This window comes from Mercenaria mercenaria, unplaced genomic scaffold (assembly GCF_021730395.1).
Source record: "Mercenaria mercenaria strain notata unplaced genomic scaffold, MADL_Memer_1 contig_902, whole genome shotgun sequence".
NCBI classification, from domain to species: Eukaryota; Metazoa; Mollusca; class Bivalvia; order Venerida; family Veneridae; genus Mercenaria; species Mercenaria mercenaria.
Genome location: NW_026463816.1, coordinates 6,989 through 32,089, shown reverse-complemented (window position 1 = coordinate 32,089; position 25,101 = coordinate 6,989). Strand labels below are relative to the sequence as shown.

Below are 25,101 nucleotides of genomic sequence, written 5' to 3'. Positions count from 1 at the left end.
TCTTGAATGTCTTGTAAGAGTTTGTGGCATTGACTATACAAACTATTGGTTCCGTTTTTGAAGATCTAACTGTTCTTGGCATCATTACACCCAACCGATCCAGCAACTCATTTGGCTCTATGAAGTAGTCGCTGAGCTGACCATCCATCTTGCATGACATCCGAACAGCTGAATTTGGTGGAACCACTGTTCTTTTAGCCACTGTTACTCTGGCAACAACTGGTTTACCTTCTTTGAACTTGGTATTCATTGGTTTGGTTTGGTTTGTTTTGGGTTTAACGCCGTTTTTCAACAGTATTTCAGTCATGTAACGGCGGGCAGTTAACCTAACCAGTGTTCCTGGATTCTGTACCAGTACAAACCTGTTCTCCGCAAGTAACTGCCAACTTCCCCACATGAATCAGAGGTGGAGGACTAATGATATCAGACACAATGTCGTTCATCAAATAGTCACGGAGAACATACGCCCCGCCCGAGGATCGAACTCGCGACCCCGAGATCCGTAGACCAACGCTCTTACCTATTGAGCTAAGCGGGCGGGCCTGGTATTCATTGGAATTCTTTCCCCATTTAGCACCAATGTGTCAGAGTGCATATCTAACATCACGCCTAAATGATGTAGGAAGTCGTGTCCCAGCAGCATTTCATCACTTATTGGTGCTACATAAACTCTTTCGTGAAATGATTGAGAACCTATTTGCATTCTTAAAGGTGTGGTTGTAAAACCTTTTAAGACGGCGTCCTTATCTGCCATTTGCATAACGACATCTTTAACCTTGCCTGGCTTTTTCGGTAGCTTCTAATACACTTGCAATGATAAAATGGTTATTTCTGCACCCGAATCTATTCTTGCCTTGACCTTGGTGTTGCCAACTGTTATATACACATAGGAAGACCCTGCGCGAACTTGGTGTACACTAACCACTTCATCTTCATTGGTTTCTTGTGTATGTCGTCCCTCTTCTACTGTTGTATGTGTACTAGTAGTATCACATACTTTACCGGTTTCCTGAATGCCGTGTAGACTAGAAGTCTTGCATTTTTGTGTTTTACATGCCATGCCTTTTTGTTTCCATTACGTGTGTTAGAGATTCACCTGGAGGGGATAACTTTTATTTACACTGTCCTGTGTCTTTGGAACATGGTGGGGGTAAGAGTGAGGTTGGGTGCCCACCATAAACCGGTTTAAGCTCCCCAGTGGTGTTTTTGCCACTGACCGTTCCAAGGCGGCGCCCCACTGTGTTCCTTTGTTTGTTCGTTTTGTCCTAATGTGTTGGCTTTGTGTGTATGCTCGTGTATGTGTATGTGTGTGTGTGTGTTTGTGGTGTACGCGTCTGCGTGCTTTTGGTTTCGTTTTGGGGAGGCTGCGGTTTTGGTACGTGGCATTCCCTGTTTGATTTTTGTCTTTGTTTTTTTTACAGTTGTTTGCATTCTTGCTAACAGAAAATTGGTTCTCTGGAATATTATCAGACTTGCTCAAGATATTGACCGTTTCGTCTGGGTGAGGACTAGAAGTCGCTGCAACATTTTCTGTATCTAGGCCACTTACTTCTTCGGGCTCGGATGGGAGGCCTGCACACCCGGCCCTTCCTTGTTTAAATCTCTGTTCATGCCTCTACCTCTACCTCTGCCTTTGCCTTGTGCTACCCATGCTTTGTATCTAAGGCAATCTTTCTTGGCATGGCCTATCTTTCTGCAGAAAAAACATTCGATGGAACTGTATCGTTTAGCTGGTTTTTCTGTACCAACATTCATCTTCTGCATTTTACCGGTCAATTTCTCTATTGCTTTTTCTATCATCTTCTCAACCCTTGCTTCAGATGGAGAATCGACAGCATTCACAGAAATATCTTCTTTACTTTTTCGCGGCTTATGTTTTCCGTCGACTGCCTGTGAGATATACTGGAAATGTCTTACTGAATTTAATGCGGTTTCCACGCTTCTTGGTCGTTCGAAACACGCATGTTTTCCAGCTTCTTTATCAATACACCCTTGACAGAATTTGGAAATGGCCTCTTGCATTCGGTGTTGCTCAGGAAGACCTCTAAATGCAGGTGTAGCTAGGGTTAGAACTCTGTCTGACCAATCTTCAAGTGACTCATCGGGACGCTGTGAAGCTTGTTGAAATTTGGCCTTGGATGTTTCCGCCAGTTCTCTTGCACCAAAACGACCTTCAAGTTTCTTCATAATCTGACTGAAGAAAAGTGATCTCCCATTCTAGTTGTTAACGTAAAGAAATCCAAAGCTTTTCCTTCAAGACTCCAATTCAGATAATCTCTGCTTTCATTTTCAGACCAGTTCAGGACCGACATGTAGCTCTTGAACTTCTTTTAAATTACAACCAACAGGACTTCCCATCATACCTTAAATTCTTAGGAAGTTTCTTTGTGTCGCCCCGCTTTTCTTGATACTTTGGCACATATTTATGGTAATCATAATCATCTTCCTCTGAACTACTGTAGTAATACTGTCGATTACCATATTTACTGCGTTGGGGTCGAAAGTGTTGTTGTCTATCTGTAGACGAAGATCTAGAAGACCTATGTCTTGAAAAAGTTTTTCTACTGTCATAATATGCAGATTCCTTAGCTCTGGAACTGTATTTATCACTATGTCTTGTCTCTTTACATTTTATGCAAGTACATCGTGACCTTGACCTTTTGTTGGAGTTTGCTTTACTATGATGGTTTCCTGAACTGTGTCTATCCCCAGATCTGCTACTCCTACTACTTGACCTTGATGACCTTTCAGATGACATTGATGATTCAGATGATCTTGAACTTTCAGATGACGATGACCTATCATAGGACCTTGACCTTTTGTTGTTCGAGTGTCTAGATGTCTGATGTCTTGAAGATCTTTCTTTATATTTAGTATCTTCTGACCTTGGTGTTCTTTTGCCAGATTTAGTGTCTTTTAACCTTTTTTCTTTACTACCGGATTTAGTGTCATCTGACCTTGCTGTTTTGTCCACCTTTTCACTGTGTGGATGTTGATGTTGTAATTTAGTATCATCTGACCTTGAATTGTATTTATCTTGCTTGTGATGTTTACTGGGAGATGCAGAACGTTGAGGCGAAGATTGATAGGGATATGATTTTTTATCTCTTGACCCTACATCACGTGACCTTGGTCTATGACCATTTGACCTTTGATTTGGAGACTGAGACCTATTTCTTGAAGAACCATGATGTGACTCATGTCGCGATTTAGATCAATCTGACCTATGTCTAGACGGAGATCTAGAAGATCTGTGTCTAGTAGATCTATGCCTTGAATCAGATCTTTGATGTTTGGGCGACCTTGGCCTGTGACGTGTGGAATGTTTATCAGTAACATTACAGTCGCTGGATTTGGTCGGTTCTTCGTGTACATGTCTGTCGCCTAAATTTTTGTCGCTTGATCCTGAATGGCTTTCGTGACTATATGATGACTTATCTGCTACTGGTTCTGGGTGCGAAATATTTTTGGTCAGAGATATTTTTGGTGTAACAATTTCTTTCTTGATAGGAGACCTTGACCTTGACCATGTACTAGAAGTACTAGGCCCTGTATGTAGTGATGCTGCTTGATTTGGGCGTTCATTAGACTGCGGTGTTTTTGGCAAGGCTGCTATCATTGAAGCAATGTCTGTTCTATTCATGCCTTGATTTAAAGCTAACAACTGTTCAAGACATTCTTCAATTTGTTGATTTAATATTTTGTGTGGGGAATGGGGAGATAATGGTCCCAAGGCGCCTGCCATGAGTGACGTCCCTTTCGGAGTCGTAAAACTATCTGTCGCAGTCGGTCGCACTAGCGGACTGCTTGTAACAGGTACAGCTGTTGTTGTTTTTACAGATAAAGTATCTGGATTAGGCGCAGGTTTTGGTGAACCACTAACTGCTACATTCCCCCGTTTCATTAATTTTATCTGGTGAAGTAAATGGAATTGTGAAATCAATATTTTCCAGTATGTCTGTTGTTAATTCACCAGGGAACACCATAGCCAAAGCTTCTTTTGTGACAAATCCATATGTCTGTCTAAATGATATTATTTTTTCCGCCTTCTTAGGTCCTATTGAAGGGATGTTCTGCAATTCCTCTTTGCCTGCCGTATTAATGTTGATGGACATTTTGTATGTAAAACATAAATGTCAGTTGTCGGACAAAGCGTAATCACAATTTTCAATATTATGGGTATAGAATACACCAAAATATTTTATACTTTTTGTTATAAATTTATTTAAGTATAGAATACTCAGACACAATTTATTTTTCTTGTTTATTTATTTACATTTATTTCCAGTATAGAATACTGAAGAAATAATTCAATTTTTATGGTCAAGTAGGTAGAACTGTTTTGTTTTGTGTATAGAATACAACGAAAACAATTTATCTCCAATGTTTATCTATTTAAATATATTTCCAGTATAGAATACTGAAGAAATAATTTAATATTAGAGATCTATATGGTAGAACTTATTTGTTTCGTGTATAGAATACGCCGAAAACAAAATACCTCAAATTTCAAGCTACAGACAGCCACTTGTGTATTAAACACACTTTTTACTCAAATATTTAAACCGGTCACCCAGACTCAAACAATAAATATTCAAATTTCTTATAGCAGTGTATTGGATACACTAAAATATTTTTCCATTGGTAGACACCACCATTTATATGGAAAAAAGAAACCAACTTTATTTCTGTCTGTATTTCTGTTGAAAATAGGTAGGTCTAGAAGACTGCTACTCTATAGTTTTATTCTGTAATCTGTTTGAACCTGTAAGAAGAGCAAAGTGAGTCTAGAAGACTTCACCGGAAGTGGACAGGTTTCGTGAAAAATTTTCAACTAATTTCCGGCAGAAGTTGAAAAATTACTTGGCTTGAAACCTGGAGACTTTACAATTAAATCTATTTTTCTTCTCCCAAGGCTACAAAAGCCTTTTTCCTGACCGAAACCTTATTGTTGATTATATGATAAATAAATCAAACTAGAAGTCTGGAATTTATTTACCAGCCTTCTCAACCCTTCAGACTGCGAAAATCTTCAAGTCACTGCCAAACCTTATGTAGTGTAATCAATTTCGCCCTTATGCCGTGCCGGCCTATGACAAAAATGTCAACTCGAAATTGATGCTGTCTACCTTTACGGCAAATGACTGTATCTGCCCGCTAAATTGTCATTTGAATCCTCGTCGCCATTATTGTAACATCATTGAATTAGGCCACAGTCAGATATACCTTATTGGCCAGGGGGAGGACGGGGACTTACCCACGGAGATGTAAATTAGTAAGAAGAGATTACATACGTCTGTTCTCTGTGGTGACACTGTAAAGTCTGCTCTTCTAGTTGGAGAATCCCGCCCTCTACCGACTTCCGGAAGTAGGTATCACACCACTAATAATACCAACCTTTAGGAACACGGCCGCTAAATGTATCATCCGTCAAAACATATTCATCACGACCTTGCTTCGAAATGAACGTTGACTGTTTTTTGTTGAAGAAAGTTTTTTCTTTATCATTTTGGTCGTTATTGTTATTATTATTGAAAAAATATTCTTTCAGTCTCAAACGTCGACAGAATCTAAATGTTTCCTCTGCTAATGTAACTTTGTCGTGGCTTTTAAGCTTTGGTACAAAAGAAAGTCCCTTACCTAACAGGATATAGTCAGCATCGGATAATTTTCTTTTTGATAGATTAATTACCGTCGCCTTGCCTCTTTGAATGGCCGTTTTCCTCTTCTTGATTCTCCTCCATGCGTTCTTATTTTTGGCCCTGACGAAACGTCGGTTTGCCTTTCGACAACTATTTTGAGCAGTTTCGTTAGGTTTTGTAGCGTTTGATTCAGCTGATTCTGGGCTATTGTCGCCCCGTTCCGTGTGGCCTCTGCATAAGTTGCTTTTGTGCCCGGGGCTCTTACGTTTTTTGAATTTCTATCTGTCGTAGGTTCTGGAGTTGCCGCTTCCGTAGTTTTTGGTGAAGATTTCTTCTCAGCTGAAGACGATTCTTCAGTATTTCTATCTGAGGGCGGCTTCGGATCATTTTTTCTTGAGTTACGTGGTGCTGGTTTTGGTTTCTTGTTATTACTCTTTCTACGACGTGCCCTGCCTGATTTGTTTGATTCTGATGATTCAGATTCATTACTTTGAAGTGGTTGTGAAAGCACCTCACTTTCCTTTAATAGGATTGACAGCTTCTTTTCATGTCTCTCTTTAACAGTTTTTTTCTCTCTTTCTGTTTTGTCTGATATTTCAGTTTCAACATCGAACAATTGATCGTCTGAAAGTTGATTTCTCGCAATTTTCCTTTGTTCTTCGATTGTATTTGATAGGTCCAAGGCGTGACGCTGTTGGTCCTCCACGATTCTCTTCATGATATCTAGCGAAACCTTCCTAAGAAGGTTATCAACAGAAGTTTAGAGATCTTTAGAACCTGAGCTTGTGTTGATCTTCATTTTCAGTCGGAGACCCTTTGGAATTACTTCATTGTTTATGCACTTCTGCAGAAATTGTTCATGAAGACGACATTTCATCTGTTTTAATGCGACTTTTTGTAGGTTGTTGCGTGGATCCGTCATATTGGATGCAAAATCTTGGTTATATTTAGTTAATAGATCAAAAGGATTTAAAATTACCAAGACAACACATTCCTTACTAGTTTCGACCTTTATGTCTTCGTCAGAAATAACAACGTACAATACAAACGACGTCACGTCCGTTTGGACGCGAACGTCAACGTGACAAAAAGCGCAAATATAGAATATATTTGTATTGATACGGATCATAATGATACGGCGGGTATTTATCGAAAACATATTTCTTCAATATGAAGCAGAGAAAAAATAAAACCCAACATATCTACATGACAAATTTTGAAGTATACATGTGAAGCATAAGCGAGAATTAACGATAGATCTACTTATAATTATATAAATAGTAAAATAACATTAATCTAAAAGCTAACCACACATATATAATTACAGAAACAATAAAAAAAATTAAAAACTTTCATTAAAATACGATTAAAGACAAAATGCAGTCAAACGGCGGAAAAGGGGACCTTGAAGCAGTAATAAGGGGAGGTAATAAAACGGCAATAAAATATCAAAATGCTGGAAAATAGAGCCGATATATTCTTAACTTCTACAAAAGTTATTAATATTATTTTAAAGTTAGAAAATATATTAAAAACAATACTATACAGTGAAAATATTTAAGCTGTAGGGATATTATGAAAAAGTTAGTATATAAGACCCTATTAATGTTAGTCGGTAACTGTATTCACACAGTAAACAATACGCTGGTGTTCATGCCAGATGGGTGCACGGTATTTAACCGGTGTTCACGTAAGAACCTATCTAAATCATTTTCAACAATGTCAATTGGTAAAAAACTGAAATCATCTAAATTGTGATGAGTACTGTTGAAATGGGCAGCCACACTACTAGCATATGCTGGATCGCTGAAATTGTTAATGTCAAATTTATGACTGTTCATACGTTTAGAAACCTGTTGTCGTGTTTGACCCACATATTGCATGTTGCACTTTTTACAAGTTATGACATAAATGACATTTGATGATGTGCAGTCTGTATTAAATCTAAGTTTATACATAGAAGAATTAGAAGAACTAACGAATTAATCAGTTTCTACTATCTTGCTACAATGTGTACATCTAGGTCGGTAGCATTTGCTGGAACGGGCGCTGATGGGGGTAGGGGGCATTGCAGAATATCTAGACTTTACAAGGAAGTCTTTAAGATTTTTACCACGTTTGTATGCTAACACGGGTCTAGAGGAATGCAACTGTTGGACTGAGACATTTGGCGATAGTTTAAATAAATCCCAGTATTTATGTATCATACTACCAATGTTAGGGAGGCAGGGATTATATTCAGTAACAAAAGGCACAATATCAACCTGATCAGAATTGTTATTGTATTTCAGAGCTTCGTCTTGTGTAACATTATGCATCTTGTTAAATGCAGCATCTATTACACTGCCTGGGTAATTTCAGGATTTGAAAATGTACACGAAATGTACCAAATACAAAAAACTAGAATTTTGTCAAAAATGTCAAGTCCGCTGTTTTCAAAGTATTTACGCTAACATGCATGTAAAATGTTAAATCCTACAACAAAGTTAATCCGTTACAACTTTCAGTTGAGTAAATACGGCAATTAAGTGTAAATGTGGCAATTTAGATATAGTGGCTATAAACATCGACCCAGTTCACATGTGGAGTACCATTCGATGCGTGAATTTGTTGCTCACAAGTAGAGGGTCGCCATGGGATTTGTTTTCACATATTGACCATGCATTCGGATATAACAATGTAGGGATAACGCATGTTTTTTCGTGTTATAACATCTGCAGAATCCCGAGGTATTGTTTGGTACCCGAGCACGTTAGGGCGAGGGTACCAACGATTCCCGAGGGATTCCTAAGATGTTATAACACGAAAAGAACATGCGCTAACGCTATTTTAGCATAAAACGCGTAAAAACAGGTAAATGAATATATTGTCCTTCAACGTCATTTAATTTTCATGAAATGCGCGGTAAAGTATACGTTGTTTTTTCAATTTGACGTCATTTCCTTTTTAATTATCCGTTTTGGGGCCGCAATACGTTTACGCTTTGTCACGGAATGTGCATATACAAAAAGGTGTTATAACAGCTCGTGAGTGCGAGAATCTCTCTGTTAACACACGTTTTCTCTCCTGTTAAAACACTCCCAAAAAGTGACAATAACAGCAGTTTTATGCTAGAATGTATGTTAACCTTTGTGACAAATATGATGTTTGTCATGTTTAAAAAGAACACTTTTTCATCCTTGGGCCTAGTAATATGTTATCCGCGGAGCGTGTTCCGTCGCCTCAATTAGGAAAAAATAATTTTAATGTCAGAGGTTATTTCTAAGGTCACGGAGTTTAATTGGTCAGCTTGTAATTAATTACAACAGCATTCTAGGTCAGCTGCCCAGTCAAGTGTGACTTACCAATTCAAAGTGTTCCTTCTCAAGAGATGGAACAATAAAATGTACAAGCCTTTACATTAAAGAAAAACACAAAAGGGATAGAGAATACAGCAGGTGAAAAAGTAATAACAAAGTACATGTATAATAAAAAAATATATGTTGTGGAAAATGTTATCATGCAATAAAATATAACATTAAATCATAATGCTTCATTGATATTTATTGTAAAACATGATTTGAAACATTAAATCGCAATTTTCAAGTTTTTCAAGTATTAAATTTTCGGAAACAAATTCCCAGTTAAGGTCTGAGGCATTATTTATCATTTTAAGCAGGGATTTGAAAATTTGAAGGCGCGAATTTGCTAGAAAACAACTACAACAACAACAAAAAAAACGACATCAACACAAAAAAACAAACAATACGAAAATCAAAACCAAAATTTTGTTTGTGTTTCTGAAAAAATACGAGCTGCAAATCCGATGAGCATCTTTTTAATTTGGTGACGCCTAAAGTTAGTGAAAGCTTTATCGTATTAAGGTATTGGACCACTAATATAATGGTAATGTTTAAAAAATGGCATTTGCTTGGTATATTCTTAAAGTTGACCATGTTTTGCACTGTGTTGCAAATTTTAAACAACTTTTACCGTGCCGTTTTTTTGAAAATTTTGTATAATTTATGGAATTTCCTCAAGCTCAAGTAGAGACAAATTTCAATGTGATGGCCACTATCTAAAACGTTTGCAGAGAATTCATTACAGCATAATTTTGATAAAAGAAACATCAAACTATTGTTAAACAATTATAAAACACAAAATAAAACTGTAAATATCATTTTTTTCTAGGGTGCCTCAAGTAAACATATTTAATGAGACAGAATTCATTTTTCAACATTGAAAAATAAAGGTCGAATCCTGTGGGTCTGTTTTGAATTTTGCTCATTTCATTCAAAAATAACCTTGGGGCAAAAGTAAAACCTATATATAGATACCTGCATTTCTTCCACAATATTTAATGTAAAGAATGAAGGCAAAACAGAGAACTTTTACCGCATGTAACTCAGTATTTTTAAAGATCTCTTCCCCTCCTGATTCAGAGGTAAATTCACTTTGAACAGCAAGAAATCTCTTATAAAATGAACATTTTCCACTTTTGTACAATACATCCATAATAAGTCTTGAAAGAAGTAAAAACTTAGTAGAAAATATGGAAAATACGGAGAAAAAATGTTTGGTCCCAGTGGGGCTTGAACCTACGCCGCCCCCCCCCCCCCGCCCCTTCCCCTGAAAATTGCAGTCAAAGCAACATTGAGCAAGATGAGTGTAAAAGTACTTGTAAAAGTTATGCAATCGATTGATAATACGTAATGACTGTTTTCTCGTTTATTTATTTGAAACACATTGTACTCTGAAGTCATGGCACCTACACTATTTTAGCTATATAAAGTTTATATGTGTGTTGGACTGAACTTCTAAGATTTCTGTGAGGGAATATGGCTTGTATCTATTTGAAATAAAACCTTCGAACAGGAGCTAAATGTAATATAAAGACATCAAGATTTGTCCGTATCATGTCAGGAAGTCTTTAAAGATAAATCAGCTTACATGTATCTATAGTCCTTTCAATGCCAGAAAGTAGTGTTCTGGATAATGTAATATACAGGAGTACGTCTGGAGAATATGTTAGTTTTACTGCTTCTCAAGGGCCGTACGTCCAGAAAGTTCAGTAAGCACGAGGTTTGCTGTAGAGTCAAAAAAGTTAAAACCCATCCAACTGCACATGGCATATACTGTGTTTTCCAAATGAGGAAGTTACAGAAGTATCTACACACTTTCTATCAGATATATTTCAAATCAGGAAGTTACAGCACGATCACTCATGATCAATCATATACAATCCAAATGAGGAAGTTACAGCACAATCTAAACCTGATCAGCAACATCAAAGGAGAGTCATTACTGTAACAGTACAGAAGACTTTGACATGCTTATATGGAAATACCTTTGGTCCACACCGTTTCTTACAAGTTCTTTGTACTGAATATACATGTATTAAATTAAATATAGCAACAAAATGTAAATAAACTGAACTTCACATTACTCATTATGGTTATAACACAACTTGTCTATAATTTCGGCTTTTATATAAGGTAAAGTAAGATAAGCTAAATAATAAGAAATACTAATGTTTCTCTGTCTGATACGAATACAATCTGGAAGGTAGATCCCTCGGAAGCACCGAGAAAAAGGCAAACAGTGAAAATTGCAAACTCGGTTTGATTGAGTCTGTTCATGAGCAGTAATGGAAAATGCAACACTGCCCACGTCCCCTAGCACCGGCTTAAGCAGTATTCAGTCTTCAAATCTAAGTGAGTTGAAATCAATGATCCCGAAGCCATTGTTCAATATGTTTTTAATATTAAAAAGTCAATTATTTTGCTCATAAATTAATCTCTGTTAAAGAAAAGAAAAGAGAAACAGAATGATATGATAACAAGATACCTAGCTCCTAGCGAAGAAATGAGAACTTAATACTATTAGAAACGAAGATACGAGGGATGTTCGAAATGAATTGCTTATTTCTATCTGGAGACTTCAAATTTCAAGTTAGCCCAGAAGGGCTCATTTCATGCCCTCGAAGTACTCCCCGTGGCTAGAAATGCAAAGTTTCAGCCGATGTATCCACTTCTTGAAGGCGTCGCGGTACGCTGATTTGGGCACAGTAATAAGGTACTGATGAATGGCAGATCCAAGTGCCTGTCGGGACTGGTATTTCCGCCCAGCAAGGAATGATTTCAATTTCGGAAACAAGAAGAAATCACATGGGGCAAGGTCTGGGGAATACGGGGGATGAGGCAAAACAGTTACTTTTTCTTTCTTCAAAAACGCTGTAACTATTGCGGAGGTATGAGCAGGGGCATTGTCTTGTAGAAGACGGACATGTTTAAAACCAGTGGCAGGGCGTCGTTTCTGATAATACTTTTTCAGTTTCTTCAGTACTACGTCTTTGTAGTACTTTCCGGTGATGCTTTTACCCTTTTTCACCGGCACTTTTATTGCGACTCCTTCACCAGAGAAGAAGATTGCATACAAAACCTTCTTTGCACTCAAAGAACGTTTGGCAATTATTGGGCGATTGCTGTGTTTAGTGGCCCAGATCTTATTGCTAACCTTTCTGACGGGCTCAAAATAATGGACCCAGGTTTCATCACCTGTGACGACATTGGCAAACTGCTTTTTGGCATCTCCTTCAATGATTTCCTTTATTTTGGAAACGATTTCTTTACGAGATGCAGATTTTGGCCTACCTGATTTCGGTGCATTTTTGATGGACTCTACACCAGACTCAATAATCTTTTTCCACCGCCGAACTGTGTCATAAGACACACAAGAAGGTCCATAAGCAGTAGAAAGTTCAGTCATCAGCTGCTTCAAAGAACAACCAAGTTTTGAGCGAGCTTTGATGTAAGCCCGTATTTCATCTTTCTTGTCGACGCTTCTAACAACCATTTTTACTACAGTGGTCAATGATTGCGTGTCTTCAAATGGCAAATTTTATGTCTTACACTTAGTCTAACATGTACATTTATACACCGTTGTGTAGGTATTGAATAACCCTATACAGGTAGGTATTGGTTTTTGTCGTGCCCCACGTGGATATCGAGCTAGAGGACAATAAGCAATTCATATCGAACACTCCTCGTACGAACGAAAAATAACAAAAAAATATGTTCCAGGTAGGAGAACGTGAAGATGAGAGCACAACAGGAAATGAAATGATTTTGTTTTATTCTAAATCATGGTCAGACTTTGCCTAAGGTTAGGGCTTGTCGTTTGTTAAAACTAACGAAATCAGGTTTCGTCAAGCAGACTTTTTTGCAGAATCTACTCCTAATATGTCATAAGGTCAAAGTTTGTCATAAGTAGGCTTTAAGTTTCTGGCGTGGATCATGCGCTGAGCAACTATTTTCTTCTGTGAGTTTATAGTTTATAAAATAATAAAGAGGCAGATAACCAATGTAGGAAACTGCGCAGTATAAACGCAGCAGTTCCAAATTTTGAACAATTTATAGAAATATTGTTTTGTCAGGTGCCTCTTTAAGAATTTGTGACTGGTCAGCCCGATGTCAATATAATGTAACATGTCACGTGTCTACGGCGGGATATTCCTATTATGCAGAACTTGAGTTCAACACTACAAGTAGATACCGTCGATTGTATGTCTACAAAATTGAAAATGGCGATAAACACACACACGCGCACACCTACACGCTCGAACACAAACACGCTAACTGTATAACAACCAATATCGGTAGTTTATCTAAAAATAGTGTATATGTGTTATCTTTAAAACTTTGGGTCGTTTATGTAGAAATAGTGTGTATGCGCTATTTATAAAGCTGGGTAGTTCGTAACTTTAAACAACTACCTATTATACAATATATTGGGTTTTCATCAATCTATTTCCAATCCTGACCTCGGTATTTTTCGGACAAATTATTATCTCCTGAAGTGCAAAAACAAATTATCGATTAAAATTTAAATTTAGTGATTGTATCTAATAAACGGACTAATATTGTACGCTTATTACACAAGAATGCATTTGAAATACAGATGACAGCATGTTGCACGCAAATCGAATGACGATATGTTAACTCATAGAATAACAAAATATGTATCGATGACATGTAGAGAAATACCAATATTGGATTGCACAACATGTCATTTTACGTTTATCGTGCGCTAAATATACGTATTTGTCAATATTTGGGTTTTCCTACTGAAAATTCTTTGAAAAGAATAACATTTAGATCATGGAGACCGTAGAAAAAGGAGCTCAATTTGTACCGAAGTATACACAAAGATTGTTTGAACATATTGAGAAACAAGCACTTCGAATTGGTGAAAAATATGATAATTATATGGATAATACTTCACCCAGAAAGAAATATCTGTGTGAAATATTGCTAAGGGTTCCGTTGATTTTCATTATTCACCAATGGCTACTTCTCAGTCCGTATTCTAATTACTGGATTATTGATATTTTCCTCTTCATCGTCCGATACGGAGGTGAGTGTCACTCATGATAAAACAATATGACTAGGAAAAGAACTTGAAAGTATTTTGTCAGTCAGTTCTACATAAAACAAACTCAGTACATTCAGTTTATAGGAAAAATTATATACTGATTTTAAAATGAAATTAGGCGTAACGAAAATTGATTTTGTTGATATTTATAGTAGTGATCTTTATTGATATATTTTATTGGTGTTTATCGTTATTTTCCGATGTCATTGTCAACTGTTCCTTTTTATAGTATAACTGCATTTTTATTTTATGTTTTCCAGTGAATTATAGAGTTTTCTCAGTGAAATAAAAGTGATAATCCACAGTTTTGAAACAGTAGATTATCATTTTTATTTTTCACTGTTTTTGCCGAACTAGTTCCGGTCCTCCGTCACGATTGAAGTAAAATTGTATACCGAGCGTTATGAATACCGGGGACCATAATGACGATGACGTCGTTAAAATGACGTCATTTGTATTATGCTTTCTGTTGATCTTTCCCGCGATTTTCGACATTTATAAATTACGCAACAAAAGTAGAGTTTTACACATGAAATAAAAAGAAAATTTGTTTGTGTCAGTGAAATATCAATTTTATTTCACAAGTGAGCATCAAAAACTGATATTTTCACGAGTGGCGCACTTTTTTGGTGCTCACGGAATTTCACTGAAACAAACAAATATCCTCTATATATTAAATTAATACACTTCGTTTGAAAACAAGGACTTCGGACACTTTCTATATGAAATTGCCTACTCCAAGAGTGAAAAATAAACCACTCAGAAATAAATATTTAATTACAAATACCATCAAAATACATACTTTAGATTATTTCTTAAAGTAAAACTTTCAGTATTTTTTCATAAAACGGTGATTTTTTGCTCTAAATAGAATTACGTACCCTGTTATATACATATAAAAACTATCTTTCTTTATACAACATTGTTCCCCCCGTGCATCAAAACCATATTTGACCAGCATATGTAGATATTAATTATACACATTTTCTCTAACTTTTGTGTTGATGCAAGTGTGTGTGTTTGGGGGGGGGGGGGGGGGGGGGGGGGGGGACATACAAATGTTTGCAAAGCGTGCACAAAGGTTATACATGTATAGTAGGGAGAGATGCAAATATTCTGTTATTGATTATCATTCGTTGGGTTAAATTTTCATTGAATTTGACTTATCCTGGTTGTTTGTTGCAGTATACTGGCAAATGTTTGTTGTAAAATACTAGCAACACTCCAGACAATCTACTGCATGCCCTCCTCGCGACGCGCACGCCACTAGCGATGAGAAGTTATTTGTTTTCCAGTTTTGTTTTTGTTTTTTTTTTCTTTTATATTTTTATGCCCCCGAAGGGAGGCATATTAGTTTTCAACTGTCTGTCCATCCGTTTGTTCGTTAGTTAGTTCGTTCGTTCGTTCGTCACAACGTTAACTTTTTGCATGAAGGCACTTTACTCGCGGACCACTGCACCCAAGACCTTCAAACTTCACATGCTGATAGTACTTATTGAGTATACGACCCCTACTGACTTTGGGGTCATCAGGTCAAAGGTCAAGGTCACAGGGGCCAATGTTATCTTTTTGCATGAAGTCACTTTACTCGCGAAGCACTGCACCTAGGACCTTCAAGCTTCACTGCTGATAATACCTATTGAGTACACGACCCGTACTGAATTTGGGATCACCAGGTCAAAGGTCAAGGTCACAGGGGCCAATGCTAACTTTTTGCATGAAGGCACTTTACTCGCGAACCACTGCACCCAGGACCTTCAAACTTCACATGCTGATAGTACTTATTAAGTACACGACCCGTACTGACTTTGGGGTCACCAGGTCAAAGGTCAAGGTCACAGGGGCCAATGTTAACTTTTTGCAAGAAGGCACTGTACTCGCGAACCACTGCACCCAGGACCTTCAAGCTTCACATGCTGATAGTACTTATTGAGTACACGACCCCTATTGACTTTGGGATCACCGGGTCAAAGGTCAAGGTCACCAGGTCAAAGGTCAAGGTGCTGCGGGGGCATTTGTCACCATTAGTGACAGCTCTTGTTTTTATATATGTTTCACTTCTTTATTTCTTCATCTTTTCCTGTGTATTTATATTTATTTCTTTTAGACACATACTAAATGTCACACGCATTCATTACTTCGTGTTTTCCTTTTGTGAAAACTGAATTGAGGATTGTTCTTTGTGGCGTACTAGGCCTGAACACCACAACAAGAGGCAATATGTACACATCAGTTAATCTGATCCTGACTATAGTCTATCAAACAGAAATAACGCTTGGCATTGATGTGTATGTGATGCATAGGTCAAGAACAGTAGCTTCTTGGCAGGTCATATCAGTGACGGTTTCACATTCAGTATGATGGCAAGAAAGTGATGTCAAGTCGCTTTCCAGGCAGATGGCATAATAGGGTTATTATAACAGTAGTCCGATCCGGGATGCTGTTTCCGGCTCGAGTGGATTTTGCGAGATCAGTCTCACGAGGCGCGCAAGCGCTGAGTGTGATCCGTCTTTGCAAAATCCACGAGAGCCGAATACAAGATCCCAGATCTAGCTACTGTTACAATGACCTTTTTATTATATACCTCTACCTTTTTGTTTGTTGTTTTGTCATTGAAAGAAATCTTCAATGTTTATCGATACTATAATGGAACTAAGTGAAGATTTTATGTGCGCTATTTGTCAGGTCATGCATATTAATGCAAGTAGTTCGATAGCACATAATACGGAAGGTACAATAGGGAATTTAAAAGGTACATAACGGAACTATTTTCTGGCTCTTCATATTTATTTGTGAAATACAAGCCGACATTTTACAGAATTTATATAGGTATATAATAAATGCAAATACGGCTAGACTCCAAAACGAAGTAAAAGGTCCAGCCGAGCTCCAGGTGGAATTTTTATACAGCGACCTGCTTCTACTTTAGCCCTACAAATGACACATCACGGACTGCGGACTTACACTCTTCCCCTGCGCCGCAAAAGGTTCGCCTATTTTAGCTCAGGCGGCCCCTATGCGTAGGGGATCACAGCAACATATGTTACAAGTTATTACTTATTATAATAATTGAATATTTGGTATCCAAGAATGTTTATAGTGTTTTATGGAAACATGGTGTTTCGTATTATTGCACTCGCGACGCTGAACTGCTACTGTACGACGCACAATTTTGAATATGCACGATACGATGCGTGACATTTTAACGCACCGCAGTAAAAAGATGGCGCACGTGCTATATATATTATTAACCATTTCTAACCCTACAAATTCAGTTTTATACGGTACTGAATTCATTCAGTTTTCCCGGCCACCCTACCGTGATATACATGATGGCTACATTATGAGTTTTAAACCAATATAGACCTTGAGTTTTCATGAGTTTAAATCGTTGTTCAAGTTCCCTGAAGCAGAGTATCTACACATACTATATATATATGCATATGTTCGAAAAGGTACTCGACTAAAAAGGCTTTGTCAATAATGATAAAAGGCTAGTCTCGACTACTAAGCTGGTTGTATCAGATGACCACACAGTACTGGTCAGATGGTGCCATTGGGGTTGACTAAGTCAAAATTTGATTTTGTTGACAATTCTATGCATGTACTGGCCATAAAACATTTTGGAATATGATCGAAACTTTGACCTTGGACGCGTCCCAGGCCCTTTGTTCACAAAACAATTTTCAGTCTCAGCTGGGTTTTATATTGAAATTTTTACAGCAAGTTTTAACGGTACTTAAGGATTAAATTCCAGCTGAGACATGACAATCCATACCGAATAGTTACTTGAAAATAGTCATGAATTTAAAACTTAAATTAACATGTACTTTTAATATCAATGAAAGTGTTCCATTATCGAAAGTATGACTCAAAAGTCAAAATGAAAATGTCTTTGCGTGACCTCAGTCATCAAGACCGAGCCTGTCTTGATCATGTTAATACGAAGTGGCTATACCTTTTTATTATTTTCAAACATGTTGATACATAATTGATTCAGGATGTTGTCGCTAAATTATGGTAATGTTTCAGATATGCAGTTCTTTTTTTATTTTCAAACATGCTGATACATAACTAATTCAGGATGTTGTCGCTAAATTATGGTAATGTATCAGATCTCGTTTCGACGGGGATGAAAGATACATGTATGAGAACTTCCTGTATGTGTAGACAAAATGTTGAACGAAATCATTCAAGATATTTCATTAAAACTTCTATCTTATGGAACATTCTACAATTATCAAAGTAATGAAAGACGATGACTTTTTCCATACAGAAGTCTACCAGAACATTGTATTTATACTATGCAACAAAAATTAAACGGACTATCATTTTATTCAGAATGTTTAATTATATTTTTTCACAATAATATTTGTACTGCTTTTTTTCTTATCTTGTTGCTAGGAAAACAAGTCTAGGAATCGTATGGACGAACATTAATGCATGAACATATTATTTAAAGTGAAGTATTATCGTAGTACCGTGGGTTCGAACTTCACATATCGTGTAGTTCGAGTCGCACGAAATATAGGTAACGCCAGAAATGTTTCGATATCAAAACAAAATGTTGAAGCATACGGATATTTGAAGAACATGCTAAAGGCAAGTAAAATGCGACTGAGTATTTAGATGACATCTGAAATTTGCGATTACGTGTGTTAAATGTAGCCTGTTCACTATTCATATATTTTCAAACGTATGTATTGTATAATTATATAACAATATACTAATTTCTACAATGAAGGCAAAAGTTACTACACATATAGGTAAAAGAAACATATATATCATAAGTATGTTTTCTTTCTTGCGAACCTTTAAATATTTTGAGAAAACCCTTATTGTAAGTACGCAGTCCGCTGTCCACAGTCCGCGTCGAAGTAAGTTGAAAATCTCTACTTATACATTTATATCTGTAGCATTCCTATTCACACATGTAATGCATTAATAACTTTACATTATAATGAACAGTGTATAGATATGAAAGTAAAGTAAGTTTAAATTAAGTACAGGCTGTTTGCAAAAATATCGTTCTCTTTTTCATTTATTCATAGGATTTTAATCTTAAAATATTTTCCTTTAAAAAACAGATTTTGTCACTTTTTTTCAAATGAAATTCATATACTTGAAACTTCCGTAAAGTGATGACATTATATTTTTACGGAAATTTAACTTTTATTTTTTCAAAAAAAATATACCCTGGCCTAGATTAAATAAAAAATACCATCTTGATAAGAACAAATACAAACCAGTTTCTGCTGTAATTTGTTAACTAACACATTGGTTTATATGTGATTCGAAACGATTTGGGTATTGTTTAAATACTTACTGAGAATTTTGCATTAAAAATGTAAGCTAGAAGCATATGGTACTGTCCGAAGTCCTTACCCGGCTTGTGAACTTAAATATTCTTAAGCTACTGATTTTGGTGTAACTATTTTTCGAAAATTATAACGTTCAACTTAAGAAGGAAAATAAGTTCAATACAAAAAAAAAAATAATAATAAAAAAAACAACAACAAAGATATAACAACTTGTCATCCTGCCATTTAATCGGTACTTTACACCAGTGTATTTTCACATAAATTGATTACTGTTTTCTCGTGTAGTGTATTTTAGGAGAACTTGCTAATAAATTTCAATTGTTAAGGGATTTAGAACCATCAAATAGATATTTTGGAACATATATACATCTTTTATCATTGGCATTTATCAACAAATCAAGGATGGGGGTTTAAGCTTCACGTTTCAATGTTTGTTAACTTATTAACTTAATAAAAAACATTTTATACTAGTCTCGCCTCAGTGATAAATAAATAAACAGAACATAATGCATAATTTTACTTTACGTCATTGATATAACCACAAATGGTCATTTCACTCTGTGAACTTTACATACTTTTGGAAAACAACCTAGAAGTGCTATTTATTTCAAAATATAAATTGTAGTTGTATTCATTCAATATATGAACATAACACAAATTGTATTTAAACAACAAATCAAATCTTATTTTGAGTCTCAGAACATTGATAAATAAAGACTAAACAACGTAAGATGGATTATATTTACACATGTGTCATTTTATCATTGAACGTTTTTCTAAGAGTATACTTTTCCCTTCGCGGGTTAGATTGCCAATTACGATGGATTTTTAAAAAGTTCCGAACTGTTATCAAACTTATCCGTGAATGTTTTATATAGCTTGATACGGAATAGATAAATCGTTCGCAAGTTATAGCTTATATGTTTTAGGTGACGAAAAGGTCATAATTATAAAGTAATGTTGTCAGTGCTTAGTTTATGATATAATTGTAATTTTATTGCATATCACAGACAGATACATTTTGTTCATTTGTGGAAGTTTCACCATAACACAAAAAGTTATCTTCACTTACTGAACCGTACAACTGTGCTACACAATATTTTCTAATTATCATAACGTGCTGTTATGGCGGAATTTTCTCATCACAGGTCACGATTATGTAGTTAAATAAGGGTCTATGCAGAGTACGAGGGATGATCAATATATAACGGGAAAATGCTCATAACTTTTTTATAATCAAATCAATCTTTCTCAAACTTAGGCCAGAAGTAGGTACATATATAAGCAATGTATCGCTAAATTTTCAGGTTTATACTCGTATAATGCTAAAATCTGCAGTTGCTAAGGTAACGCTCAATATGCATAGGCGGGACATTTTGAATACTTTACAACATTTTCACGTAAGTTCAAACCGTTACAGTTTAAATTCTAGCAACGGTACATTGGTGAAAATTAGCAATTACGGTCACTTAAGACTAACCCGTCGGATGATGACGTCATGCACGAGTTGTGACGTCATATGTTGCGTCATGCACGTGTTACTGTTCCGTGGTAGTAAAATGGCGGAAGATCAAAGGTTTGCTCTAATTATTTTTTAGTTTTGAACAGAAAAAGTAAAACTGAAGTTGTGCAAGAAATAAGGTACCTTTAGTAATCGTTCAATGTCGAAAACAAGAATTTATGTATGGTATGACTGATTTAACAACATATGATTTACCACAAAGTGGCTGGAAAGTAACGTCGACACACGGTAAGAACGTTACAAAGGTGTAAGATCTCATAAACAGTGATAGGAGGTTAACTGTCAGAGTACTGTGTAATAAACTGAACTTGTCATATGAAATTGTCCATACAGTCTTGGAGAAAAAGTTAAATATGAGAAAAATGCAACACGTTGGATTCGGAAACGCCCGGGAAAGTTGGACCATTTCATCCTGCATCATGACAATGCGCCACCCCACACCTCGAAAGCGACCACAAGTCACATAGAATACCTAGTAATTAATCTGCAAGATTATCCTCCTTATTCACCGGATTTGTCGCCAAATGACTTTTACCTGTTTCCGACACTGACACGTGAATTGCGGGGTGTAAAGATGAATTATTCATGTTCAGAACTTCGTAAGAAAGTGTTGAATGTGCTGAACGCAATTCCCAAAGATGATTATCGTAATTTACTTCTACCCTGGGTAACCCGTTGGCAAAATGTATTAATGTAAAACGAGAGTATTTCGAGAAGTTTTAAAAAATGTGTGACATTTACTACAGTAAAGTTAAGTTAAAAACGTTGAACTCAATTGTACGTCAATTAGCGCGTAAATGACGTTGCCCCGCCAATGGGTTTCATAGGTTGGTAAACTTGTTGTCAATTGTTAATTTTTCAATATGTTTTCACACTATTTCGTGTGATTTTTTCTAATATATTTATTTACCCCAGTATAAAATATCTCTGGAAAATGATAAGTACAAACAAATTTATAAGCATTTTCCCGTTATATATTGATCATCCCTCGTACATGCAGAGCTCTATGACATGGCAGAGAATATTATAAAGATGTATTTTTAAGACACTATGTAACTATTGAGTAAGCTTTGCATTTCTAAATACGTAGCTGTGACATTAAGTTACGGACATTACACCATTTTGACTGCACCGGCAAAGTTATATACCTATTTAGTCCATCATTAGAGTGTTACATTTATTATATTTAATAACTAAACTTTATACTAAATTTACAAAGGATATACTTGACTTTGTATCAGACCTTTTTGTAAACTTTGATGCTAATTGATTATTTGTATTTTATAGTTGTATTTCCCCTGGTTGGAACATGGGCATTCAACAGCGGAGTCCTTCTGCAAGTATACACTGTCCTTACAATAGATGTAGCCGTCACATGGTTGAAACGAATTGATTATTGGACACATCAAGACGAAGAATATGGTATTTGCCATGAGAAGAATGTCCTTGTTTGGACTAATATAACAGAACAATCAAGGGTACCAGAGATATGTTCCATTTCAATGCAGATTGTCTACCTTTGTTGCAGACCTGGAGCGTTCGCGCACAGAGGGAAAGTGCATATATCCGCCTCGATATACATTGGATTGTTTGCGACCCTTGTTCCCAATATTCTAAGCGTTTTAAGTATATTTCCTTCTTTTCTGTCGGAAGTTTCATATTGGATAGAAAGTACATTATTGATAACAGTGTGTATATTTGAAGTAGGTTCAAATATGGATGCAGATATTAAAGTTGATGAAAATAAATTAATGCTACTGACTGCCAAGCACACACTGACAATTGATGAGCAGACGAGACTAGAATACAGAACTAGAATTCAAGACTTACAACGACGTATAGAAAAACGAAATCAGGGTGGTAACTATGCGGATCGGTTTCCAGGCAAATGGTTCATGCGAGATACAATGCTTGCCTTTGGAGCTTTGTATTTTCTCTTTACTCTTCTGATCGAAATTACCATCTATCAAACACAACTCACGTCTTTGTCGTCATCCGATACACTTTTTAAAGTATTAACTGTTTGGTGCACGACACATGTCATTGTTGTTTTCATTTCGTATGGACTTGGACTTCTGTCTAATCTGTGCGTTGCTCTGTGTCACATATTCCTAACTACTGAAATAATCATAATAGAGGCTTTCGATGCGAACATTGGTGGCATTGTACAAGTATCTGCGCTCATAGCATTTACTGAAGCAAACATTTTGTCTTTAGAGTACACTGAAAAATTAGAAGCCATGAAAATGGTAGTATTCCTTTCAGTATATGCTATAATCTTCCAAACACTCGATGTTCTGGAACAGAAAATACTTAATGCAGTTAACAGCGGCATGTCCCCAGGTGTGTTATTCTTCATGAGGGTCGGGATTCTGACAGGACTTCTTGCGACTGTCCCAACCTTTTTCACAATTATTGTATCGGAACATTTAGACATAAATCCATGGCTTCTCTTTATTGCATCTGGAAATTGTATGCTAATACTTCGAACTGTGTTTATGTTTTTGGAATGTACCTTCGTGTCTTTCACATGGAACACTACACAGCATCTAGGTAGATTAGAAGACCTGATACATTACACGCAAGTATCAAAGTGTCTGTGTCTGGTTGTACTAAATACTTTGCAAAGTTATTATAAATATATTTGTCCGTTTTTTAAAGGTTGGTGGTTATTAAGACTTTTCGTAGCTGTATTCAGCTGTTTGGTTGTGGTATGTGGTTTTGGGATGATGGAATTAAAAAGATACAATAGCCGAAACCGTTTGAGATCACTCCTTAACAATCTGCCAGATGTAACGTTCAAATCTACTAACACCACAAACGAAAATAGTGCAGAGGAAACCCAAGAGTGTGCGATTTGTTATTCTTTTTTGTCAGAAGGGAAGACTTTACCTTGCAAACATGCCTTCCACAAGGACTGCTTAAGAAGATGGTTTCAAGTTAAGGCAGTTTGTCCTTTCTGTAACACTGAAATCAAATAAGTAATTCTACACCTTTTGAAACTGAAAAGTTAGAACCTAGAAATAAAAAGTAAAAAGTAAGAAATTTGAAGTAAGATGGTAGAAATAAACAGTATGTAATTTGAAATAAGAAGTAAGAAATTAAATGTCTCTTTTGGGCTTGCGTGCTATATAGAGAAGGATATGAAACTAGCCTCTACAGATTAATAAAATGTTAAAATACGGCTGGGGTGTACCTTCTGGCTATTATGAAACTCTTGTAGTGAGCCATTATGACCAAAAGCCATACCACAACAATTTATGACATTTTTATCATATACCGAAGCTTTCATATTCATGTTTCATATATTGTCAACATATTCTAATAGGTATCAAATAAATTGTTTTTTTCCTCTTTCTTGTCACCTAAGTCTAAAAATCTATCACGATCGCTCCACCAGAAATATTAATATTGCTATATGACGTGGCAGATTGCGGTGACGTTTCGGTTACTCTTGGTATTCATTATGATGAGGCCTAAAAGTGTTTGTTTCCGGTACCCCGACCTACCCTAAATTTTGACCCGACCCTAAATGTTTTTTATGGCCTTAGACTTTTGCACTTTTTATTCTTCAAAAATGGTCAGTGATGTTAGAAATTAACTTACCGATGCTCTAAAAGTATTATTCCTTATTTGTATTCATTTTTTTGACCGAAAGATACCACTTAATACAAAAATCCCCCAAAAAATTACCAACCGCCCTATCCTAATTTTTTAGCATGTTACTGGAAACAAACAATCTTTTTAGGCCTTATTGCGTGTAAAGCACACTGCTCCATCATTATCGGTTGTAATTATCGTTTCATTTGATTTTTGATGGTACATAATACGTATTAATTTAATAGTACGCCAAGGATTTATAATTCGGCAGATTTTTCATCTAAAATTTTCATTGAACATATTTCTTAATATCAGCTTGTTATGTTTTTACTTTGTTGACATGTCATTCAGTTAATTATATGAGTATACATGTACATGTGTAAAATAGTCTGCATCATTTCTACAACTGGAATAAAGTCCAACATAACGGAATTTTCCGACTGTCACCGAACCAATTACTATTGAGACAGAAGCGTTTGCAGAATATCTCTCTTACGTACGATCAATGAATCGTAATCAATACATACCCTAAACAAATACACTTTTTTGTGTACAAATACACTTTTTTGTGTGTATTTTCTATAAGAAAATCAAGTGACAACAC

The 25,101-nt window shown here is 36.2% G+C and overlaps 3 protein-coding genes across 3 annotated transcripts; 1 reads left to right on the top strand and 2 right to left on the bottom strand.

Annotated features, from left to right (window-relative positions):
• Window positions 1-2,335: 2,335 nt before the first annotated feature.
• On the bottom strand, window positions 2,336-3,904 carry LOC128554961 (transcription initiation factor TFIID subunit 1-like). Its single transcript, XM_053536302.1, has 2 exons — window positions 3,225-3,904; window positions 2,336-3,020 (listed from the first exon to the last, which is right to left on the bottom strand). The coding sequence occupies exons 1-2, from the start codon at window positions 3,902-3,904 to the stop codon at window positions 2,336-2,338; spliced, it is 1,365 nt and encodes a 454-aa protein (XP_053392277.1).
• Window positions 3,905-5,688: 1,784 nt separating this feature from the next.
• Window positions 5,689-6,360, bottom strand: LOC128554959 (serine/arginine repetitive matrix protein 1-like). The gene has a single exon (XM_053536300.1). The coding sequence runs from the start codon at window positions 6,358-6,360 to the stop codon at window positions 5,689-5,691; it is 672 nt and encodes a 223-aa protein (XP_053392275.1).
• Window positions 6,361-13,696: 7,336 nt separating this feature from the next.
• Window positions 13,697-24,269, top strand: LOC128554960 (RING finger protein 145-like). The gene is made up of 2 exons (XM_053536301.1): window positions 13,697-14,036; window positions 22,185-24,269. The coding sequence occupies exons 1-2, from the start codon at window positions 13,781-13,783 to the stop codon at window positions 23,876-23,878; spliced, it is 1,950 nt and encodes a 649-aa protein (XP_053392276.1). The 5' UTR covers window positions 13,697-13,780; the 3' UTR covers window positions 23,879-24,269.
• Window positions 24,270-25,101: the final 832 nt, after the last annotated feature.

What these genes read in the sequence shown, in the direction of transcription:
- LOC128554959 (XM_053536300.1), bottom strand. Translation starts at nt 6,360, where the DNA reads ATGAAGAGAATCGTGGAGGACCAACAGCGTCACGCCTTGGACCTATCA.
- LOC128554960 (XM_053536301.1), top strand. Translation starts at nt 13,781, where the DNA reads ATGGAGACCGTAGAAAAAGGAGCTCAATTTGTACCGAAGTATACACAA. An exon ending in CTTCATCGTCCGATACGGAG is followed by an intron (nt 14,037 to 22,184) that starts GTGAGTGTCACT and finishes TGTATTTTATAG; the next exon opens with TTGTATTTCCCCTGGTTGGA.
- LOC128554961 (XM_053536302.1), bottom strand. Translation starts at nt 3,904, where the DNA reads ATGAAACGGGGGAATGTAGCAGTTAGTGGTTCACCAAAACCTGCGCCT. An exon ending in AGATCTCCGTCTAGACATAG is followed by an intron (nt 3,021 to 3,224) that starts GTCAGATTGATC and finishes ATACAATTCAAG; the next exon opens with GTCAGATGATACTAAATTAC.